This window comes from Mytilus californianus, unplaced genomic scaffold (assembly GCF_021869535.1).
Source record: "Mytilus californianus isolate M0D057914Y unplaced genomic scaffold, xbMytCali1.0.p SCAF_2, whole genome shotgun sequence".
In the NCBI taxonomy this organism is placed as follows: domain Eukaryota; kingdom Metazoa; phylum Mollusca; class Bivalvia; order Mytilida; family Mytilidae; genus Mytilus; species Mytilus californianus.
The window spans coordinates 131961786-131987078 of NW_026262668.1; the positions used below are offsets into that span (position 1 = coordinate 131961786).

The window sequence follows — 25293 nt, forward strand, 5'->3', positions numbered from 1 at the left end:
ATTTCATAAATATTCAAACCAACAGATATTCGATCGAATTTTGACCTATCATTATAAGATTTTGCAGACTTCTTAGGAAATGCATATAAAACAATTTGCTGCTTTCTGTATTCTTTAAATTTTTAGGGCATTTGTCTTTATCTTTAAAATAACGCTTATTGGGTAAAATATTCATTTTTTTCTGCAATTATTTGATTTCTTTATTTTGTATATCGTTTATAACTGTAATCAGTATAGTATTACCCATATTTTCCAGTTATTTTTTATAATTTTGTACCCAATTATTCTCTATTTTTGCTGATTTGTCTGTAGTCATTATATTATTTGACCATTATTCTCTATTCTGTAAACCTCACCCAGACCCTCCTTCCGAACCATTTCACCAGGATGGATAACAGGCAGTCGTCCGAACCATTTCACCAGGACGGATAACAGGCAATCTTCCGAACCATTTCACCAGTTTTTTCTCAGTTCAAGAGTCTTAAACAGTCCGAAAATGGCTCGGAATGTCGCTGTTCCGCATGCAGATAAGCCTACTTTTTATTTCACGGTGCTTGTTTTCCATAACTGTGTTTTTTATTACCTATGCCAGCATGTATAAATTGCTTTGCCATGTTTGTCGGCTGTGCTTTCTTAATTTTTAGTTTGCTTGCATGTTTGAGTTTTTATTTTGTTGTATATGTTTGCATGTGTTCGGTTAAAAACTCTCGAGAGCTTTTATTTTGTAGCTTTTAACTTACAGAATCTGATTAAAGATATATATGTTTTTAGAAAAAGAGGGGCGTAACTTTGACCTTAACCTTTGACCCAAGGAACTTAACAAAATCAATAGGGATGATATATCTTAGTAAGGGTGCAATCCAAATAGTAATATTTGATTTAGCATCCCAAAACTAATTTTCCACACAAATTGTAGACTATTATATGAAACTACGACCTGGTCATTAGACATAGCGACCTCAAAGCACCAAGTTCTTCGTCTCATTATTTATGACCATATTTATTCAAGTGTATGCGGTTGCAATCCCATATGTAGTATTTGATTGACCACCTGGAAGCCATTTTTATGCATAAATTTCGGTCTATATCTAGTTGCAACAACCTTGACATTTGATATGGCGACCTAAAAATCAATAGGGATCTTCTTCTTATTACATGTGATCATATATCTTGCAAGGTTGCAATCCAACATAAAGAGTTTGAGTTAGCATCCAGAAATTAATATCAAACTGACTGAATAACAGGTAGAACAAGAATGTGTCCATAGTACTCAGATGCCCCACTCGCACTATCATTTTCTATGTTCAGTGGACCGTGAAATTGGGGTCAAAACTCTAATTTGGCATTACAATTAGAAGGATCATATCATACAGAACATGTGTACTAAGTTTCAAGTTGATTGGACTTCAACTTCATCAAAAACAACCTTGACCAAAAACTTTAACCTGAAGAGGGACAGACAGACGATCGGATGAACGACGGACAGACGCATGCACGCATAGACCAAAAAACAAAATGCCCATAGGTGGGGCATAAAAATGAAAAAAAAAACACATCATAAATCTCATGAGTCCTAAGCTGTTTTCTGGATTTACCTTCATCAGGAACTATCAAAGCCGAATATTGGAAAGCCAAGGATGTATAACAAACGAAACAGTTGACAAGATAGATGACGAAAAAGAATCTAAAAAAATAGCCACATCCATCACTTAACAATAACCACAGTGCTAGAAAAATGAGGTCATCAAACTTAACAATGGTGACTTAGGCAGGAGGATGATCAATGAACTGGGAAAGTAAGGTCCTATACCTTGACAACTATCACTAAGACAGAAAAGGGAGGTCATAATCCTTAAAATATTCACTGCAACAGAAAAATGAGGTCAATTCATCCTTTGAGTTACATTAATGTTTCTGATGATAACAACAAATAAATCAAAGATAAATAAAGTAGGACAATGACAAAAAAGGTATGATACAGAGAATAAAAAGACCAGAATTTTATATGTCTGACATTTACTGAACTATGAAGATAATTTCATATTACTAAGTTTTTGCACAGAATGTTAACATAAGTACACATTTTATTTACTTTTTATCCATGGTCATGGTTGGTTTTACATATTACCCAACTTTTTACAAGTTCGTAATACAGCTGTTTACCGCAATATCACAGTTTTTACACATTTGTACCATTCAAAGTTTATTATTCAAGGCACAGGGGCATTAGCTTTCCTTAATGCTAGACAACCACTAACTAGGTCACTGGGCATCATGCTTATCCTAGAATATTCTTCGGCGGTAGCATATCTCAGTTTTGTTTGTGGATCTGTGTAGCTTGCCTGAAAACATAAAAAAAATATTTGACTTACTAATAAACTGCTGACCAAGAAAGGGTATAGTGCAGGGGGTGGAAAAATACGTACAACAAAATAAAGAAAATGTGGTATGAAGTATATCAGTCAAAAGACAACAAAATGAAAGCAGTGTGGTATGTACTATCCATCAAAAAAAGTAAAATAACAAAAGTATTGAACTCCAAGGAAAATTCATAATGGAAAGTCCTTTATCAAATGACAAAATCAAAAGCTCAAACACATCAAACGAATGGAAAACAACTGTAATATTCCTGACTTGGTACAGGCATTTCCTTATGTAGAAAATGGTGGATGAAACCTGGTTTTATAGCTAGCTATATCTCTCACTTGTATGACAGTCGCATAGAATTCCATTATATTGACAACAATGTGTAAGCATAACAAACAGACATAATAGGTAAAAATGTCAAAAATTGGTGTACAGCAGTCAAAATTGTGTTATAATCTTAATCACTATAAAACAAATAACTATTTCAACAAAGAAAGAAGAGAAAGTAAAAGCTTTGTGGTATGAACTATCCATCAAAAGAAGAGAAAGGAAAAGCTTTAAGGTATGAACTATCCACCAAAAGGAGAGAAAGTATAAGCTTTGAGGTATGAACTACCCATCAAAAGGAGAGAAAGTAAAAGCTTTGAGGTATGAACTATCTACCAAAAGGAGAGAAAGTAAAAGCTTTGAGGTATGAACTACCCATCAAAAGGAGAGAAAGTAAAAGCTTTGAGGTATGAACTATCTACCAAAAGGAGAGAAAGTAAAAGCTTTGAGGTATGCACTACCCATCAAAAGGAGAGAAAGTAAAAGCTTTGAGGTATGAACTATCTACCAAAAGGAGAGAAAGTAAAAGCTTTGAGGTATGAACTATCTACCAAAAGGAGAGAAAGTAAAAGCTTTGAGGTATGAACTACCCATCAAAAGGAGAGAAAGTAAAAGCTTTGAGGTATGAACTATCTACCAAAAGGAGAGAAAGTAAAAGCTTTGAGGTATGAACTATCCACCAAAAGGAGAGAAATTAAACGCTTTGTGGTATGTGAACTATTCATTAAAAGAATAGAAAATAAAAGCTTTGTCTAATGAACTGTCCACCACAAGAATAGAAAGTAAAAGCTTTGTCTAATGAACTATTCAGCATAAGAAGAGAAAGTAAAGGCTTTGTCTAATGAACTATTCAGCATAAGAAGAGAAAGTAAAGGCTTTGTCTAATGAACTATTCAGCATAAGAAGAGAAAGTAAAGGCTTTGTCTAATGAACTGTCCACCAAAAGAATAGAAAGTAAAAGCTTTGTCTAATGAACTATTCAGCATAAGAAGAGAAAGTAAAGGCTTTGTCTAATGAACTATTCAGCATAAGACGAGAGAGTAAAAGCTTTGTCTAATGACTAATGAACTATCCACCAAAAGAATAGAAAGTAAAAGCTTTGTCTAATGAACTATTCAGCATAAGAAGAGAAAGTAAAGGCTTTGTCAAATGAACTATCCATCATAAGACGAGAGAGTAAAAGCTTTGTCTAATGACTAATGAACTATCCACCAAAAGAATAGAAAGTAAAAGCTTTGTCTAATGAACTATTCAGCATAAGAAGAGAAAGTAAAGGCTTTGTCTAATGAACTATTCAGCATAAGAAGAGAAAGTAAAGGCTTTGTCTAATGAACTATTCAGCATAAGAAGAGAAAGTAAAGGCTTTGTCTAATGAACTGTCCACCAAAAGAATAGAAAGTAAAAGCTTTGTCTAAAGAACTATCCATCATAAGAAGAGAAAGTAAAGGCTTTGTCTAATGAACTATTCAGAATAAGACGAGAGAGTAAAAGCTTTGTCTAATGACTAATGAACTATCCACCAAAAGAATAGAAAGTAAAAGCTTTGTCTAATGAACTATTCAGCATAAGAAGAGAAAGTAAAGGCTTTGTCTAATGAACTATCCATCATAAGACGAGAGAGTAAAAGCTTTGTCTAATGACTAATGAACTATCCACCAAAAGAATAGAAAGTAAAAGCTTTGTCTAATGAACTATTCAGCATAAGAAGAGAAAGTAAAAGCTTTGTCTAATGAACTATTCAGCATAAGAAGAGAAAGTAAAGGCTTTGTCTAATGAACTATTCAGCATAAGAAGAGAAAGTAAAGGCTTTGTCTAATGAACTATTCAGCATAAGAAGAGAAAGTAAAGGCTTTGTCTAATGAACTGTCCACCAAAAGAATAGAAAGTAAAAGCTTTGTCTAATGACTAATGAACTATCCACCAAAAGAATAGAAAGTAAAAGCTTTGTCTAATGAACTATTCAGCATAAGAAGAGAAAGTAAAAGCTTTATCTAATGAACTATCCATCAAAAGAAAAGAAAGTAAAGGCTTTGTCTGATGAACTGTCCACCAAAAGGATAGAAAGTAAAAGCTTTGTCTTAAGAACTATCCATCATAAGAAGAGAGAGTAAAGGCTTTGTCTAATGAACTATTCAGCATAAGACGAGAGAGTAAAGGCTTTGTCTAATGAACTATTCAGCATAAGAAGAGAAAGTAAAGGCTTTGTCTAATGAACTATTCAGCATAAGACGAGAGAGTAAAGGCTTTGTCTAATGAACTATTCAGCATAAGAAGAGAAAGTAAAGGCTTTGTCTAATGAACTATCCATCATAAGACGAGAGAGTAAAAGCTTTGTCTAATGAACTGTCCACCAAAAGAATAGAAAGTAAAAGCTTTGTCTAATGAACTATTCAGCATAAGAAGAGAAAGTAAAAGCTTTGTCTAATGAACTATTCAGCATAAGAAAAGAAAGTAAGCTTTGTGGTATGAACTATCCACCAAAGGACAAGAAAGTGAAAGCTTTGTGGTATGAACTATCCACCAAAGGATAAGAAAGTGAAAGCTATGTGGTATGAACTATCCATCAAAGGATAAGAAAGTGAAAGCTTTGTGGTATGAACTATCCATCAAAGGACAAGAAAGTGAAAGCTTTGTGGTATGAACTATCCATCAAAGGACAAGAAAGTGAAAGCTTTGTGGTATGAACTATCTATCAAAGGATGAAAAATGAAGACTACATGATATGTTATTAGAACAAACCATTAAAAGATGAGAAAACAAGAAGAAACCAAAGGCAGAAGATTCAAAGAGAGACTCACAAAATCATAACAAAAATCTAAACAATTACGAAAGGACAAACACCAGTTTACGAAACACTACATTAAAGCACTATCGACTGAGCAACACAAACCTGACTACAAACTTGGGGTAATATCAGGTGCTCCAGAAGTGTAAGCATATTCTGCTACACATTTGTCATCCGTTGTGTTGCTCATGGTAAGTGTGAAGTATGAACTATCCACAAAAGACTAGAAAATGAAGGCTAAGTGGTTTGTGATTTATACTAATCATTAAAAGATAAGAAGCAGAAACTTCTCAAAACAGAAAAAAGTGTGAAGGCCATGTAATACGAATTATACACCAGCCAACAAGATGAGAAGCTAAATGTTGTGTGTTATGATCTACCAAACGATGACAAATTAAAGGCGGGGTGTAATGAACTGTCCTGGTAATCTGATATAATAGGTAAGAAAAAGATTGGTAAAATAATGGGAACCTTGTGAAATCCAATTTCTAAACAAAGTTAGACCATGTGGCATCTCCTGCCAGAAGATTCCAAAGACACATCAATAAGTGATGACAAAACCAGGAAAATGACAACTCCGGTAGTTATGTCAGATTGACACTACTTGATATATAGGATCTACGATAGAGTTTTATTGCAATAATGAAAAACATCACCATAAGCTAGAGCAAGTTGTATAGATATTAAAACAAAGAATGGGAAGTTGCCAATAAGAAAACATAATGCATTGCTTTTGTTACAGATCCCAGTTGTCCATCAACATTATTTTTTAGAAACAGATCTGGATATTAGGCATACTAAATGTTCCACCCTGGTCATTTAGATGGTTCCACATAAATTCTATAAATGAGTACCAGAACATGTAAGATTGCAGGTAGCACTGTTAGTTCTTAATTGAATATTGAATGACTGTTGAAAAATAATTTTACCTTACACAATGATGATGTTGCTGATACAAATGACCAGCATTTTCCTTATTTTTACTCTGTATTTGTTATTCAATTCATTGTGGTTCCTAACAAGGTAGTATTTATCTGGACCAAGAACATGACATTCCTATTTGTTTTCGCAATTCGTAAAAATTAAACACTGTTTTTTTAAATCAGAATATGAACACATTATCTTTGAACTGATATTGTTGTAGTGAATTTAACTAGAGAAATTCTAGCAAATTATTTGAATTGGTTATTACACTGATAGAATACATATCATCAATAACTGTGAAGGCCTGCTTTGACTGTAGTAATAGAAATGAACAGTTATACAAAAGATGAGAAATTGTTGTTTGTGGTATGAACCATCCATTGAAAAGACGATAAAAGGTTTAATGCAATATGGTTTGAACCATCCACCAAAAGTTGAAAAAGCTTGAAGGCTATATTGTATGAACCATCTTCCAAAAGATCAAAAAGTGTGAAGGCTATTTTGCATGAACAATCTACTAAAAGTTGACTAAGTGTGAAGGCTATTTTGCATGAACCATCTACCAAAAGTTGACTAAGTGTGAAGGACTTAAGGCTATATTGTATGAACCATCCACCAAATGTTGAAATAGTGTGAAGACTATATGGCATGAACTATGCTTCAAATGTTGAAACAGTGTGAAGAATATAAGGTATGAACTATGCTTCAAATGTTGAAAAAGTGTGAAGCTATGCTGTGTGAACCATCTACCAAATGTTGAAATTGTGTGAAGGCTATATGGGATGAACTGTCCATCAAAAGAATATAATGAAATAGTTCAAAGGGGCATCTAAAATGTCAGATGTCTATTTGTAGTATGTTGTTAGGTTGCTGTGTCACTGATACTTATCACATGTGCCATTTTATTCATCTAATTCATTTTCATCCATTTATTTTATCTGATATATTAAAAGGAATCTGAATTTACTCTTTAGTTTGTAAGTGGTAATTGTGCATCAACGTTGTTTTGGAATTTGTAGTTCAAAGATTAAACAATTCAAAGAAAAATAAATTCAATTTAAACAACTTTCCTTTGAAGAAACGTTTTTGTATTGTGTATATTTACTTGTGTTGGCAAAAAGTTCTTCTCTCCAAAGAAGAATACAAATTAAGGAACTGTGTATTTATATATTCATTTATTTTTTTTTTTACATAAATTAGCCAACTTAAGTCAAAATCATTGGACTGTCTTATATAAGAGGGGAGCCTTAATGTTCACATAACTGTTGCTGTTAATCTAATTTGAGGATGTCACTGACAGTTTCAAAAATGTGGATTACTCTCTGTGATCATCCGAAAATAATAATCATTGCTCTTTTCATTCAAGAAATGTATGGTTTCTAGGTACTCTTAAAAAATGATGAATCTTGGAGTTTTCCCCAGAAAAGTGTCCAAAGTTAGACTTTCTTATGTCAGGCTCATATAGATATTATCAATTATACAAATTTGTTTATATTGGGTTACTAATAACTCATATAAGATCTTTAATGGCCATTTATAGCCTTCATACAAAACAGACTTGAAAAAAGACCATTTTTACTCAAGAGGTTCTGTAAAAAAATAAATTGTAAGGAGTTCCATGGAACCCTGTGTCTCGCCTGCAATTGCTTCTGTCAGTGTAAATGTGTTAAGTTGACTTAAAAAGTAAGACCATTTATCAGTAAAATACAGAATTTAAAAAAAAAACTTTTTCTTTCGATGCTATTTCATGGTCTAGCAGATTAGCTTTTATCCAAGTTTCATAACAATCTATGAAGTTTTACAAATTAATCATGTCAAAAAAGTTTAATCCCAGACTGTCTGTAAATATTAACTGTAAAAAACTAAGTCCATCTATCAGAAAAATACTAAAAATGAAGAAAAATATATTTTCAAAGGTTTGTTTCAGACATTATCTCTTAATAACTAAAAAGCTTCTGCCAAAGTTTCATCATCTTCGCTAGCCAAGGGTTGCGATCCACTTCCCTCCTCTCCACCCTTGGCGGATGAGATAGAATTTCGGAGACACAAGGTAATGATTTTTATTGGTTGCAGTCGAAACTCGCTGCATCCAATCAAAAAGCGCCTATAACATGATCACGTGTAAATGTAGAAAGTGTGTATATAAACAAATTGGCACGTGCTTATTGTGCAACAAGTCTTTACATCCCTAAACATACGACTATATTTAGTGACAATTTGAATGTTTTTAATCAATTAATAGAAGTTCCTGTATATGTTTCTTGCACAAATGCATGAATGTCAACGTATATTTCTGTTTCCTGCTTTACCAAGTGTGTAGAATCTAGACGCTACCGTGTTTTTACCTCCAAATTGAAGAGTTCAAGTGCTACCATTGGTCAAGAATAATGTATTCGGAATGGGCGTGAATTTAATCTACCGATAGATGGCGCAACATTGTTATCACAAATGTTGGCTTAATCTGCCAAGGGTGGAGAGGAGGGAAGTAGATCAGGAAGTGGATCGTAACCCTTGGCTAGCGAAGATGAAGTTTCATATGAAGATTTGACAAAATAATTGATGTGTAACAAACTTTAACACCAGACTGTAAGTCCTTGTTAACTGTAAAAAAACTAAGTCTATTTATCAGAAAAATACAGAAAAGTGAAAATAAATATTTTCAAAAGTTTGCGCTGGAGACTGTATTTTGGTAAAAAAACAAGCTTCTTTCCAAATTTCCATGAAGGTTTGACAAAGTTATTGATGACTGAAAAACTTTAACCTCAGACTAAATCTGAATGTTAACTGTAAAAAAACTAAGTCCATTTATTAGTAGAATATGGAAAAATGTAAATAGACATTTTCAAAATATAGCTATGGATACTGCATTTTGGTCATAAACAAGCTTTTGTCCAAATTTCATAAAATTCCATTTAGGTTTGACAAAATTATTGATGTCTTAAAACTTTAACCACAGACTGAACCTATATGTTGTCGCCGCTGACACCACCTACGCTGCTGATGCCTCCTACCCTGCCTGAATCTAGGATCGCTATGTCTTGTTATTTCACAGGCTTGACAAAAAGACTTTTTTTATAAGTCAAGTTTTCGTACAAATGTCCTTAAAATGGCCAGTGATTTTTCTTTTGATTGTGTTGTTATGAATATATGTCAGTCAACATATTATAGAATTCTTGGAAAAACATCATCAGTTATATGTAACTTGTCATCAGTTTTATGTAACTTACAAATTACCCCTGTATATGCTCCTTCCTATAAAACATACGTAACTTACTAATACCCGGTTTATGCTCCATCCTTTAAATCCATATGTAACTTCTATCACTTAATTTCAAAGAGCAACAATGAAATATATTTCAGATTATCTCTTATGCTATTCGGCCAATACCTTCCAACTATACAACCATAATTTTTTATATTTGTACTGATTCCAAGCAGTACTTAAAGCTAAAGATTCAAACATTTATCCGAGGGTTAAAGTGAATAAGATTTATTAATATGGACACAGACAAAGCAATTTCAACTTAGTTTGTAACCTTGACCTTTAAACTAAAATTTAAAATTCTAATATATTGAAAAAAACATTAATACCAACATCATGAATCAACTTCAAGGACTATACAGCAGACATTATTAATCAGATGCAAGAAGGATGGTCATACTGGTCATTGCTATGACAGGGGTACTAAAAAAAAACAAACATAATTAATCACATAAAAACTGGACAAACACGCTGATCACTATAGGGTCAGGGTATTTCAGATAGAGCTGACATTTTTTATGAAATACAAGGAAGGATGGCCACGCTGATCACTATAGGGTCAGGGTACTTAAGATAGAGCTGACATTTTTTATCAAATACAAGGAAGGATGGCCACCACGCTGATCACTATAGGGTCAGGGTACTTAAGATAGAGCTGACATTTTTTATCAAATACAAGGAAGGATGGCCACGCTGATCAGTATAGGGTCAGGGTACTTAAGATAGAGCTGACGTTTTTTATCAAATACAAGGAAGGATGGCCACGATGATCACAAATGGTCAGGGTACTTAAGATAGAGCTGACATTTTTTATCAAATACAAGGAAGGTTGGCCACGCTGATCACTATAGGGTCAGAGTATTTAAGAAAGAGCTGACATTTTTTATCAAATACAAGGAAGGATGGCCACGCTGATCACTATAGGGTCAGGGTTTTTAAGATAGAGCTGACGTTTTTAATCAAATACAAGGAAGGATGGCCACGATGATCACAAATGGTCAGGGTACTTAAGATAGAGCTGACATTTTTATCAAATACAAGGAAGGTTGGCCACGCTGATCACTATAGGGTCAGAGTATTTAAGAAAGAGCTGACATTTTTTATCAAATACAAGGAAGGATGGCCACGCTGATCACTATAGGGTCAGGGTTTTTAAGATAGAGCTGACGTTTTTTATCAAATACAAGGAAGGATGGCTGCTCTGATCACTATAAGGTCAGGGTATATAAGATAGAGCTGACGTTTTTTATCAAATACAAGGAAGGATGGCAATGCTGATCAGTATAGGGTCAGGGTACTTTAAATAGAGCTGACATTTTTTTTTATCAAATACAAGGAAGGATGGCCATGCTGATCACTATAGGGTCAGGGTATTTAAGATAGAGCTGACATTTTATAATCAAATACAAGGAAGGATGGCCACGCTGATCACTATAGGGTCAGGGTATTTAAGATGGAGCTGACGTTTTTATCAAATACAAGAAAGGATGGCCACGCTGATCACTATAGGGTCAGGGTATTTAAGATAGAGCTGACATTTCTTTTATCAAATACAAGAAAGGATGGCCACACTGATCACTATACATGCTATAGGGTCAGGGTAAACAAGATATAAGCAGATAAAAAGAGGGATGGCCACACTAATCACTAAAGAGCCAGGAGTAAACAAGATATACAGCAGACATTATTTATCAAATACAAAGATTGAAGGACTTACTTACCACTATAGGGTCACTGCCATTGATGGCAGAATCAAACAAGAAAGTGGTAAATAGATTTTCAAACAAGGTCATTTCAATATTTCCAATGCAATACACAGTGGATTAAAATCAAAAGATTGACTTGACAATATTATCACAATGAAAATTAAATCTTAATTATTACACAGAAAGTGATAAATGAACAAAATACCATGACAATTTTTAATATTGTGACTATGTTCAATATTTTTTACTTTGGTTACTGCCATTCAGAAAGATTAAAGTTTTCAACAATATCAAAAATCTGATTCAGACAGGTAAAGATTTTTTGGGGCATTCTAACAAACCGGTAGGATTTAATGTGCTTACATTGTAATTGTTTTATATAACATACAGCATAAAAAAATATCTTATTTCTTTGGTTTACTGTTGCAATAATAGCATTTTCTTTTGGAAACTAAGTTCTTGGACAACAGCAAATAATAAGTATAACACACAAAGACTGGCTAAAATAAACTGTAGGTGTACTTGATACTTGATAGGTATTTGAAAATTTATTTAAACTTATTCTTAAAATATATGTAAATGATACTGATATTAACTGAAAGATTTGGTCAATGAAAGCAATCAATAGTATTTACTTTCTTTTATTCAGTAATGAAACACTAACTTTCTTAAGCTTTCATATCTGTAATTATTGGTTTCAACCAGAATTGATACTTTAGTCTGAGGAAACAAAGATTTATTTATAAGTTGTAATCGGCTTTGAACTAGCTTTCAGTATTTGTACTCTTATCTCGGTGCTATGTGTCTATTCTTTTTATGTTAGTTGTATTTGCGCCACTTACTGATCTTTTGAGTAAATCAAATTGCATATGTTTATTACAGGTTGTTCTTATGTTTTGGTGTTACACCACTGTCCCAGGTTAGTGCTCACAAACATGATTCACCTAGCCACATTCTTTCTGTGCCTGTCCATTGTGGGGAGCCTGTAGTACAGTTGTTGTTGTTGGTTCATGTCTGTCATATTTATTTTTCTTAAAGTGTTTTATTATGAATAAGGTTGTTTTTAGTTTTCTCGTAAAATTGTTTCACATTTTTCATGTCAGGGTCTTTATAGCCGACTTTACGGTATGGTTTTTTCTCATTGTTGAAGGCTATATTGTGGCCTATAATTGCTTACTACCTCTTTATTTTAACTCTGGTGGATAGTTGTCTCATTGAAAATCATACCACATCTCCTTATTCTCATATTATTACAAAGATTTAATCAAATGAAAAAATACTTACAGCAAGTCCTGAGAGATCTGAGTATTTCTTAGCTGGTTTGAAAGATGGAGGAGCATCTATGGAGTTATCTGTAAAATTATATGTATGTAAAACATGGAAGAGCATCGTTTTAATTATCTGTAAAATTATATGCATCAAAATTATGGAGGAGCATCTATTTAGTTATCTGTTAAATTATAAAAATTTAATTATCTGTTAAATTATATAAATGAAAATCATGGAGGAGCATCTATTTAGTTATATGAAAATTAAATGTATGAAAAACAGGGAGGAGCATCTATTTAGTTATATGAAAATTAAATGTATGAATAGACATGGAGGAGCATCTATTTAGTTATATGAAAATTAAATGTATGAAAAACATAGAGGAGCATCTATTTAGTTATATGAAAATTAAATGTATGAAAAACAGGGAGGAGCATCTATTTAGTTATCTGCAACATTATATGCATGAAGAGTGTGGTGGAGCAACAATGGAATTATCTGTAAATTTATATGCATGAAAAACGTTAGAGCAATCTCAGTGATATACAGTAAATCAACTGCAGTTGGTAGAATCAACAACGAAATAAAACTGTTGATTCTATCTCATTGATAAAAATCAAATATGTGCATGCCATTTTAAAGATACATGTACATGTTTTCAGCATACAGGAAGCATAAATTGAAAGAAACTGAAAATGCACCACACTTCATTTTATGCTTTCTTTACCCCCAAAAAAACAATGACTTGTATACATAGTTGCTGTGAAAAACGTGCCAGAAAATGTGTTACAGAGACATGGAGTTAAAGTAGTTTACCTCCTTTTATGGAGCTGACATATACTGAGATCTTTAATGCTGCCGCCAACCCTATATTTTAAATAACCTGGCCAGCATGCTAGACAACATATAACTGAAGTCCAGTATGGGGATAAATCAAATACAGCAAATGAATTTTATCTCAGTTGTAGGTTCACTTTGTAATTCATAGTGGCTATATCTATAGAATATTTGACAAAGGATCTTATCTTGTTAATGACTACCTTACCATCAGATTAAATTATTCTAACAAGCCTCTTAATGGTTATAAATGTTTTAATAATGACTAGAGAATCTAAAGAGCCTGTGTCGCTCAACAATAATGGTTGCTTTTTGGTCAAAATCACCATTAAAGGGGAATAACTCTATTAAGAGTTAACTGACAATTTCAGTCATGTTGACAACTGATTTTTATAGTTTGTTCTTATGTTGTACTGTTACACCACTGTCCCAGGTTAGGGGAGGGTTGGCGCCTTCAAACTAGTTAAACCCCCGCCACATTCTGTATGTGCCTGTCCCAAGTCAGGAGCCTGTAATTCAGTGGTTGTCGTTTGTTGCTGTGTTCATATTTTTTTTTGTTCATTATTTTGTACATAAATTAGGCCGTTAGTTTTCTAGTTTGAATTGTTTTATATTTGTTATTTCAGGGCCTTTTATAGCTGACTATGCGGTATGGGCTTTGCTCATTGTTGAAGGCTGTACAGTGACCTATAGTTGTTAATTTCTGTGTCATTTGGTCTCTTGTGGAGAGTTGTCTCATTGGCAATCATACCACATCTTCTTTTTTATATTTGTAGATCTAATTCTGCTGATAATTGTTTCCTTTAAAAAAAAATTATTTATCTAATGTAGCTTTCAAGTTAATAGGCAAAAAATGCAAAACTAAAGGCTCTAAAGAGCCTGTGTAGCTCACCTGTATCTTCAACAATGGCTACTTTTTAGAAAAATCATTATTAAAGGGAAACAACTCTATTAAGAGTTAACTGACAATTTCAGTCCTGTTGACATATTTGTAGATCTTATCCTGCTGATAATTTTTCTGAAGTTTCTATCTATCAATTAACATAATTAAAGTTTTAAAGATAATAGGCAAAAAATGCAAAAAAATGAAGATTTTGACCATAATGGCTTATTTGTAGATCTTGGCTTGCTGATCATTTAAAAAATTTGTGCTATTTAAAGTTTCTATCTATCTATTACAGTTTACAAGATAATAGGCCAAAATGGGAAAAAATGTCATTAGAGGGCAATAACTTCAAAAAGGAGTCGACTTACAATTTCTAAAATGTTGACTAATTTGTAGATCTTATCTTCCTGATCATATTTTTTTTCAAAAGTTTCTATTTATCTATTATAGTTTTTAAGATATAAGGCAAAAATGCAAAAACAATGGTAAAAATTGTCATTAAAGGGCAATAACTCTAATAAGGAGTTGTCTGATCATTTTAGTCATGTTGACTTATTTGTAGATCTTGTCTTGCTGTTCAATTTTGCTATTTAAAGTTTCTGTCTATCTACAAAATGTATTATAATTTTCGAGACAATAGGGAAAAATTTAAAAAATGGTAAAATTTGTCATTTTAGGCCAATCGTCTGCAAGTTTTGACTTAATCAGACAGTAGTTAGAGCTAAACATTTTGAATATTTTTGCTCTGTCAGAATTTCTCTATCTATAGTGGTTTTCCAAAATAAAAGGCAAGAGTTGCATTTTACCCCTGTGTTCTATTTTTAGCAATGTCAGCCATTTTGGTTCACAAGCAGGGTCATCAGACATACTTTTTAAACTAGATACCCTCATGATGATTATGGCCAAGTTTGGTAAAATTTGGATCAGCAGTTTCTGAGAAGAAGATTAAAAGCTAACTTTGCCCTTCAGGCCATGTGAGCTAAAAATGTTAAAAATTATCATTAAAGGGCAATAACTCCAATAACAAGTAGACTGAACATTTTGACCATATGGCTTATTTGTGGATCTTGTCTTGCTGATCATTTGTGCTATTTAAAGTTTCTATTTATCTATTACAATTTTCAAGATAATAGGCAAAAAAGTGAAAAATCATCATTAAAAGGCAATAACTTCAATAAGGAGTTGACTAACAATTTCAATCATGTTTAGTTGTTTGTAGATCTTGTCTTGCTAATAATTTTTGCTATTTGAAGTTTCTATCTATCTAATATAGTTCTTAAGATATTAGGCAAAAAACGCAAAAAATTGGTAAAAATCGTCACTATAGGGCAAAAAATCTAAAAGGGGGTTGACCGAAGATTTCAGTAATGTTGATTTATTTGGTAGATCTTGTCTTGCTGATCATTTTTGCTATTCAAAGTTTCTGTCTATCTATTATAATTTTCGAGATAACAGGTAAAAAAATTTAAAAATGGTAAAGTTCATCAGTTTAGGGCCAAAACTCCTATAAGAAGTCGTCTGACAGTTTTGACGTAAACAAACAACAGGTACAGATCAGCAATATTCTGAACATTTTTGTCCCTGTCAGATTTTTTCTATTTATAGCGGTTTTTAAAATAATAGGAAAAACTTGCATTTTACCCTATGTTCTGTTTTTAGCAATGTCTGCCATCTTGGTTGGTCATCAGACACATTTTTAAACTAGATACCCCAATGATGATTGTGATCAAGTTTGGTTAAATTTGGCCCAGTAGTTTCAGAGGAGATTTTTGTAAAAGTTAAAAGACGACAGACCACAACGTGGGACGATGGATGCCAAGTGATGAGAACAGCTCACTTTGCCTTTTTGGCCAGGTGAGCTAAAAAAAAGTATAAATTTCAAATAAGACTTTTTATTGAGAATACTAACTTTTATTTAAAGATGAAATATATTTTTGTTTGATATCATATAGTCCTTGTTTACAATGAAAATAACTGTTCTGTGGCTTAAAAAAAATAATAAATAAGATTTTTATTATACTGTGTCACTATCAAACCAGGGAGTGGTAATAGGACTGAGAAAAAAAGATGAACTTTGTTCTATTCAAACAGCAATATTTTATGATTGATTTAATATTTTATCTAGGATATAATATCACTCACTCACTAACTGAAGTTCAATAAAATTATTTCTTCTTCACAAATTTTTAACATTGCTATTTGCAATAGAAGGGAAGTAATTCAATTTGTATGAAAAATATTTTGGGGTGTATCAATTAATGGGAGATAACTCACATGTGACATCATCCGGTCTCCATGGTTGTGTTTTCTCTGTTGCAATGATTTGCTTGAGATTTTTCCAAACTCTTGTTTTCTTTGTTCCACTATTACCTACACAGGAATGCTGAAAAGTTAGAAATATTTCTTTACATTTCAAAGAATTGTTTAAAAGATCTATTCACAATTTTTCAGAATGTATGCCAAAAAAGGTGATGAATATTCAGAATTTTACTATCAATGCAATAATTGGTGTTACTGTATATAATGATTTTGATATTAATTTATTTGGCATTGCTGTCAGATTAAGAAAGATATGTGGCATATTATATTAAATGCATTTACCTACAAATCATTAGGTTTTCTCCTTTGTGCAATGTATACAGTACATTCTATGTCTGTATAGAGCAATCTTTTATGATTCAGGTTTATAATAAATGGAGAATGTGTCAATGGGACATAGATGATACCCCTCTTGCATATAACGTTATATAAGGGACATAACTAGAGGACTGTAAAAGTGATGTAACTAAAGTTAGAGAACTGAAATGAAAAATTCAGCATTTTTTCCATTTGTAAAGGCGCATAACTCTAGAACAGTAAAAGTGACGCCATCCAAATTCAAAATTGAACTCTGTTTTGTGGTAATAAGCATTATGTATAAGTTTCATAACATTTGGTTGACTTAGTTTGGGACGTACGGACAGACATACAGACAGACAAGGGTAACATGTAATGCCTCCACTGCAATGGGAGCATAAAAACACTAATAAATTTCTTTTTAATCATGTAAATGTTGAATTCTTAAAAACAGGATTATAGAAAAATCTAGTTTTTGGAACAACCCTATTTTTTAAATTTGACTCTTACATTTCTATTCATTTCATAACTTCCTTAATGAAAAGATACATGACTGAATTTCCCAAATCCTATTCAACATTTTGACAGTGAAATGGCTAACTTCTGATGTTAAATTTTGTAAAATTGGAACTGTACATAAATATATAAAAAATCTGACTTATTAAAACTTTTTTCTATTTTCAATTTTTTCTAATTTGAGACAATTTTTGAATCCTAACTCTAGATATACAGTAACAGTAACAGTGTTAACTGAGTACAGTAACAATTAACTTTAACATGAACTGCAGCATGCTGGGTAGTAACTATAAACAAATGTTACCATCCAAAATCTGTTTTTTTTATTTTTTTGAGATAATTAAAGTGAATAAACAAATGTTATCACCACAAGACTGTTTTTTTTTTATAATTTTTGAGACAATTTAAGGACACAACTATGGAACTGTATACGTGTTAACAGTGAAAATCTGACTTGATCAGCATTTTATGGGATGAAGTATTATAACAAAATAATCACATACTATGTTAACTTATGCTATTACTTGTTATCAGTTTAAAATATTCTGAGATAGTTGACAAGGCATAATTTAAGGTTGGAAATACAAGTTTTTAACACGGAACATGTGATTAAGGCAAAAATTAAACTTGAATTGCCTTTCTCTACAGTACATGTAGTACGGTTTTGATGGCAAAAGGTTCATTTACAAAGCTTACTCCAGTTATTATTGATAGAATTTGTATATACTGTACAAACAGAAAATCCACGTACTACCTGGTAGATTTGAAAATTGCTTTCACAAATATAACTCAAAATTATAAAGTTACAAACCAAATATCAAATCATTTCTTTCTACCGGTACACAAATGGAGTAAAATTTAACAGAAATTAGGAATGGGCATATTACTGGACTCAATAACAGATGGATATACAGACAATTCAAGGGCATTGCAGTATATGCCCATTCCAAGAGTGAAGTAGAAAAGTACTGATCTGCATTACATGTATTTACTTTCAAATCAATACAATAGTACCTGCTGAAAGCAGGAAATATTTATTCTTATTATCTAAAAGAACTTTTAAAGAAGAAACAGATAATGGTAAAACAAATACCTTTATATAATACTGAAACTATTTACAGATTTCTGATGTCACCTACATTTACTTGCTATTTTAATTCTGTATTCCCCTTAATGCAACATATACATGTATTTTGTATATTATACTATAGAATAGAGAAAAATGAAAATGGGGAATGTGTCAAAGGAAAAACCATTGCATGAACCAGTTTTAAAGTAAATAGAAAATTTAATTGTTAGTTCATTTTACAAATTACTTTTTTAAAAATAATATATTCAAATGCAATTTTTCACTGTGCAATATTGTCATGGACAGAAATTCAGTGAAAGATTGTCTGGAAGAACTTGACAACATTTCATAGATAAGGACACTATTTCTAATTGAAATACACTGGCAGACAACATTTCATGGGAGACATTATTTTATTTTTCACATACACAAGAACAAATTGAGTTCAAAGAACTTCAAACTTTTAAAAGGTAAAATATAAAGCTTCATTTGCATTCTAAAGGTACTTTCTCACAAATTTACAGATTAATAAAACAAATCTATTGACTATTTTGTTTCATATATCACACCAATATTATAAATGCTCGGTTGAGTCAACTCTAGAGAGATTCTTTAAAATTTTTCTACTGTAAGTTCTGTAACTGTAATGATTTTCTTCTGAGTGAGTAACTTACCACAAAATTTTTATTTTTAAACACAGGAATTTTATCCAGACATTCTAAAGGAGCAGGACTGTCTTCACGGCTGGCTGTTGGAGCTATCTCCTCTTCTGGTTCAACTTTAATGGTCACTGGAGCTGGTGCTACAGCTGGCTGTAAAAATAAAGGCAGGTAGCCAGAATAGAGAGGAAAAAGGGTGCATGTCATTAGATGAAAAGTACAGGTGCTGTGCCCTGTGAAAATAGTCTAGCTTCCTGATTTATACACATAAATGATACCCTCTATGAAATCCAGCTGAAAATTTACTTAAAGATAAGGTACATTTTGGGGCTTATTTGGCAATAAAAATAAACCAAAAATAAAGACAAAGACATCATCTGAACTAGTTGGCTTTTCACATAGCTACATGTAGCTATAAATTTAACTGTTGATTTAGCTTTTATTATTGTCAATTTATAAAAAAAAAATATAATAATACAGGGTTTTTTCCCCAGATAATTTTCTATTTTATTACATTTGTACTTCATTTGCCATAAAGATAATTTTTTAGACAAAAAAACAAAACAATATCAAATTATTTTTAAGCATGTACAGGTAACATGGTAAATACAAAAGAACAGCTCATAAGACATTTTCGTTGCTATGAATCAAATCTGACTATGCCATGTATATGCGAATCAAGTTTGATACAAGTCTATAAAGTATGCTGACTTTGATACAATTTGAGGTGAAGTACTACCATTAACACTTTACACTAGTACTAGCTTATCTGGTTAAGCTTATTGTAACTGATCTTTACATTGATGTCATTGTTTTATCAGGTAATAGAGAAACTGAAGAAGGCCAGTGGTTGAAACTTCTAAAAAATCAACAAATTGTTATTACTGCTTACATAAATTATTGACAAAAAAAATTGTTTTACATGTCAAAATATGTAGTAAATTTATTGTACCGTAATTCATTGAGTATATTCACAGATTTATTTTAACTTTGCAGCTTATTATTAAGTAATATGGTGTTTCTATTGAGCAACTATTCATTTACTTTTGTAAATAAGTGTTTAGGTGAACATTTGTTTTAGGCTTAAGTTTTACCCTTAGAGCTAATTTGTTTCTTTAGACTTGTCTGCTTCTAGTTCTATTATAGAGTAATGACATTTACAACCATTTTTAAGAGCTATCTGGTCTTAAATAGTTATATGGTTGAATAAAAATTAAAGACATGTACATGTATATGCATTTCACAGCTAAAAATTAAAATATCATTTCAAGACGTCATAATTTACTGTGCGCATGTGCTAGGAAATGGACGTCTAAATTGCAGCTCTCAAAAATATTTGGAACTTACAGCTTTTTCTAGAGTAATAAATCCCGGAACTTGCTATTACATCAATATTTGGCTTACATTTGTCATTGTGTGTATGAAATTATCAAAAAGTTTGATATTTCCTTGTAAATTAAAATATTTGTATACGTAAATTTTTGATTCACATTTGTACAGTGGCGGGAAAATTATTTTCCTTATATGTAAACAGTGTAAACCACTTCCGGTTTACTTTTTTGTTTGTTTTTGTTTTGATCGTCAAACAGAGTCTCTGTGATTAAATAGGTAATAATATCCTATCTATCAATCCTTACACCTTATATAATATGGCTTCCTAGTGTGTTTATCCTGTGTCCTTGAGTCGCCCAAGGAACGAAGATCTAATTTGTCATCAACTACTAACTGTCTTATTAAACATGTTATGAATGTGTATGAGAGTCACCATCCTTCTCTTCACTGATTATATTTTTGTGACACTTAGACTCTGTCAAAATGTTTAAACATAGCTTAGTCGTGATTTGCTCAACATTTTTTATTTTTCTGAGCACAGTCAATGAGTTTAATATACAAAATAATATACTAGAATCCAACAAATATGAGGGTATCACTATCAGCCTTCAATGTGACACAACAATTGAGGTATCTACCCAGATTTATTACTGGCACTTGCGTGTGTCCAATTTTAAAAATAGATGTGTTTTTGGCAAATCAGATCGCCACATTCATCTTTTGATTAGAATTCTTTTAAGCAACCAGGTTGAAACCAACCCTGGCCCATCAAACTTGAACGACTCCAGTTATCCATGCTCTATTTGCTCGCATGAGTGTACCTGGGACAGTGATGCTATTGTTTGTGATAACTGCGATAAATGGTGTCATATTGGATGTGTAAATATAAGTCCATCTATGTATGAAAAGTTTGGAAATTCATCAGCACTTTGGATATGCCCGATATGTGATACTCCTAATCACTCTAGAACCATTTTTCAATCATACCTCTCATCAGGTAATTCTATTTTGAACCCTAACTCATATTCAGTACTTTCTGATAGTTCAGCTTTTTCCTTAAGCTTCAATATAAATGATAATCATGAAAATTTTGGAGACCCAGTTGCTACATCATCACCAAAACCACCAGTAACGAAGCAATTAAAAAATAAGAATATTAATAGACAAAACTCATTAAGAGTTCTTCAGATCAATTTTAGAAGTTGTAAAAATAAAGTTCCTCAAATTGAAAATTTATTGACGTCATCTAAACCAGATATTATTATTGGTAATGAAACTTGGCTAAACAAAGATGTATTATCTTCTGAAATTTTTCCAAACACACTATTTGAAGATGTATTCCGAAACGACCGGGTCGGAAAAGAAGGTGGAGGTGTATTAATCGCCATTAAAAAAGGTATTATTTGCCAAGAAGTATATAAAAGCAAAAATGTAGAACTTATTGCTGCCCAAATTAATATAACTGATACTAAATCCTTAGTTATTATTTCTGCATATAGACCACCAAATAAAAATGATATAGACTATCTCAAACAAATGATCATTGAAATTAATGAACTTAAATTAAAATTTAAAAATTCCACCTTCTGGCTTGGTGGTGACTTTAACCTTCCAGACATAAAATGGCCGGAGCAAAATATATCTGGCTCATTGTATACTAAGGAGCTGAATGAAGCATTTATAGATATGCTGAACAACTTAGGCATTGAACAAATGGTTGATTTTCCAACTAGGAAAGATAATATCCTTGACCTTTTCTGCACAAACCAACCTGCATTGATAACAAAAATAAAATCCATACCAGGTATATCTGACCATGATATTGTATTAGTGGATGCAATCTGCAAGCCCCAAAGATCTAAACAATCACAACATAAAATTTATTTATGGAAAAAGGTTGATATTAAAAAGATAAAGGACATAACATTTCAATTTATATCTGAACTTGTATCTCAGGCTAATGAAAATTTAAATATTGACCAATTATGGAATAAATTCAAAGAAGGTAGTAATAAAATAATAGATGATAATGTACCAAGCAAAATAACTAAATCTAAGTACACCAACCCTTGGGCAAATAGGGATATAGACCATTTATGTAAAAAACAACGTAAAGCTTACAACAAAGCTAAAAAAACTGGTAAACAAGAACATAAAGACAAATATAAAAAGTTAAAAGCTACTGCTCAAAGAGAAATAAGAAGAGCCCAGAGCACGTACATGCAAGAAATAATTAGCCCCCAGTTAGAAGTAAAACCTAAATCTTTCTGGCAATTTATAAAAAGTAAAAAAACAGAAACATCTGGTGTTTCACCATTAAGAGGAAAGGATGGCTTATTATATAGTGAGCTGAATACACAAGCTAACATCCTAAATGAACAATTTAAAAAGGCTTTTACTACCGAAGATACATCCTCTATGCCAAATAAAGGTACAAGTCCCCACCCCACTATGCCAGACATATTTATTAGTAATAATGGCTTATTAAAGTTACTTAAAAACTTAAATCCACACAAAGCCACTGGCCCTGATAATCTGCCAGCATATTTTTTACATAACTTTGCAGAAGAATTGTCTCCATTTTTGACATTCTTTTTCCAAAAATCTATTGATACTGGTAAAATCCCAACTGATTGGAAGCAGGCTAATGTTGTACCAATATTTAAAAAAGGTGACAAGCATAACGCTATTAATTATAGACCAGTTTCACTAACTGCAATATGTTGCAAAATTCTAGAACACATTATAACAAGCAACATAAGGAAACATCTTACAATTAATAACATATTAAATGATAGCCAACATGGGTTTAGAAGTAAAAGGTCTTGTGAGACCCAACTTATCATCAGTTTACAAGATCTTGCAAAATCATTGGGTTATGGTAACCAAATAGATGTTATACTTTTAGATTTTTCCAAAGCTTTCGATTAAGTCCCCCATCAAAGATTAGCCCAGAAATTAAACTTTTATGGTATTAGGAATCAAAATTTAAATTGGATAAATGACTTTTTAGCTGACAGGCAACAGCAGGTACTATTAAATGGTGTTAAATCTTCAAAATTAGCTGTTGATTCTGGTGTCCCTCAGGGAACAGTTTTAGGCCCAACATTATTTTTACTCTTTATTAATGACCTACCCGAACATGTAACTTGCAATGCAAGACTTTTTGCAGATGACTGTTTATTGTATAGAAATGTTAATAATAGTTCTGATGCCAAATTACTTCAAAAAGATTTATCTAGTTTAGTACAATGGGAAGAGGACTGGCAAATGAATTTTAATCCTGAGAAGTGTTATGTTATTCATATTTCTAAAAAAAGTAAACCTTCCACTTTTGATTATATATTGCACAGTCATGTTTTAGAAGCAGTAAAAGATAGTAAATATTTAGGCGTAACTATAAGCCATGATCTTGATTGGGGAACACATATAAACAATATTACCTGTAAGGCAAATAAAACCTTAGGTTTTCTTGGTAGGAACTTAAAAAACTGCACACGTAAGGTTAAAAACCTTACGTACACATCACTTGTCCGTCCAGTCGTCGAATACTCTTCCCCTGTATGGGATCCGTACAAAAAGCAACACATCACTCAGGTTGAGCAGGTACAGCGTAAGGCAGCCAGGTTTGTCTTCAATGATTATAAAGACAGATCACCTGGAGCAGTTTCAAATTTAATTAAATCATTGGAATGGGAAAATTTAGAAATAAGAAGGAAAAAAGCTAGATTAACTATGCTATATAAAATAAATTGGGGGTTAGTGGAAGTTCCTAAGGACAATTTAACAATATCTGATAGACGTACTAGGGGGGAACATAAATTTAGGCAAATATCAACAAATAAAGATTTCTATAAATTTTCTTTTTATCCTCGCACTATTTCGGACTGGAACTCACTACCTGAAGCAATAGATATGTCTGACACCCTGGAATCCTTCAAAAGTGGCATATCCACTCTAACACTTGAAGGAGCCACAACAACTTATTAAACTACAAAGCCACTGACACTGTACATAATGTATATATGTTATTGTTAATGATTTTTCTTTGTCATATTATTTTTAAATTAAGTACATATGTACATAGCACACAAGTTCCGGGAAGTTTTACACTCCTACCTAGGAGTCTACTCCCGTATTCGGAAGAAGAAGAAGAATTTAAAATTTTGGACTGGCATGCGACAGTGACTGAGTGATTGAATGACTGATTGTTATGATATTACTGTGCTAGGGCGTCTCTTCTTGGAGGGAGTGACCGTAGTAGGACTAATGCTTTTTGGCTTAAGCTTTCTCCCTCTGCTACTACTCATTTTTCTTGCTTTAATTATCCTAACTCATTTTTCCAAATAGATGCTAAACCATTGTAAGGGAGACAACTGTTATCGACACTTCTAAAATACAAAATCTATATCGATAATGTACGCAGATTCCGGAATTACAGGACTAGCCTTTTATGTGAAATGAGAATGCATATTTTCTTCACAGACACTTGTTATACTTAAAAATAACACAAGGTGTTATATTAAAGTATAAAGATATTTTTTGAGAAACAAATCAGTTCAGTTTCTTGTATATTCCTCCATTAATTGTGGAGCACTACCCACAGGGTATAATTGTAGCAACTATCATATACACCTTAGAACATAAGGAAACATTTAATTATGTACAGATGACTGAATTTAGGCAATAATAATTACTAAATAATTAATATTATTACTAATTCATAGGATTGTCATCA

At 32.2% G+C, this 25293-nt stretch overlaps 1 protein-coding gene across 1 annotated transcript; it reads right to left on the bottom strand.

The window, feature by feature from the left end:
* Positions 1–1999: 1999 nt before the first annotated feature.
* LOC127731059 (INO80 complex subunit C-like) lies at positions 2000–24952 on the bottom strand. Its single transcript, XM_052239865.1, has 5 exons — positions 24779–24952; positions 19239–19376; positions 16638–16746; positions 12656–12723; positions 2000–2342 (listed from the first exon to the last, which is right to left on the bottom strand). Exons 1-5 carry the CDS (start codon positions 24863–24865, stop codon positions 2211–2213), a joined length of 534 nt encoding a protein of 177 aa, XP_052095825.1. The 5' UTR covers positions 24866–24952; the 3' UTR covers positions 2000–2210.
* Positions 24953–25293: the final 341 nt, after the last annotated feature.

What these genes read in the sequence shown, in the direction of transcription:
- LOC127731059 (XM_052239865.1), bottom strand. Translation starts at nt 24,865, where the DNA reads ATGAGTAGTAGCAGAGGGAGAAAGCTTAAGCCAAAAAGCATTAGTCCT. An exon ending in TTAAAAATAAAAATTTTGTG is followed by an intron (nt 16,747 to 19,238) that starts GTAAGTTACTCA and finishes CTAACTTTTCAG; the next exon opens with CATTCCTGTGTAGGTAATAG. An exon ending in CAGATCTCTCAGGACTTGCT is followed by an intron (nt 2,343 to 12,655) that starts GTAAGTATTTTT and finishes TTATGTTTTCAG; the next exon opens with GCAAGCTACACAGATCCACA.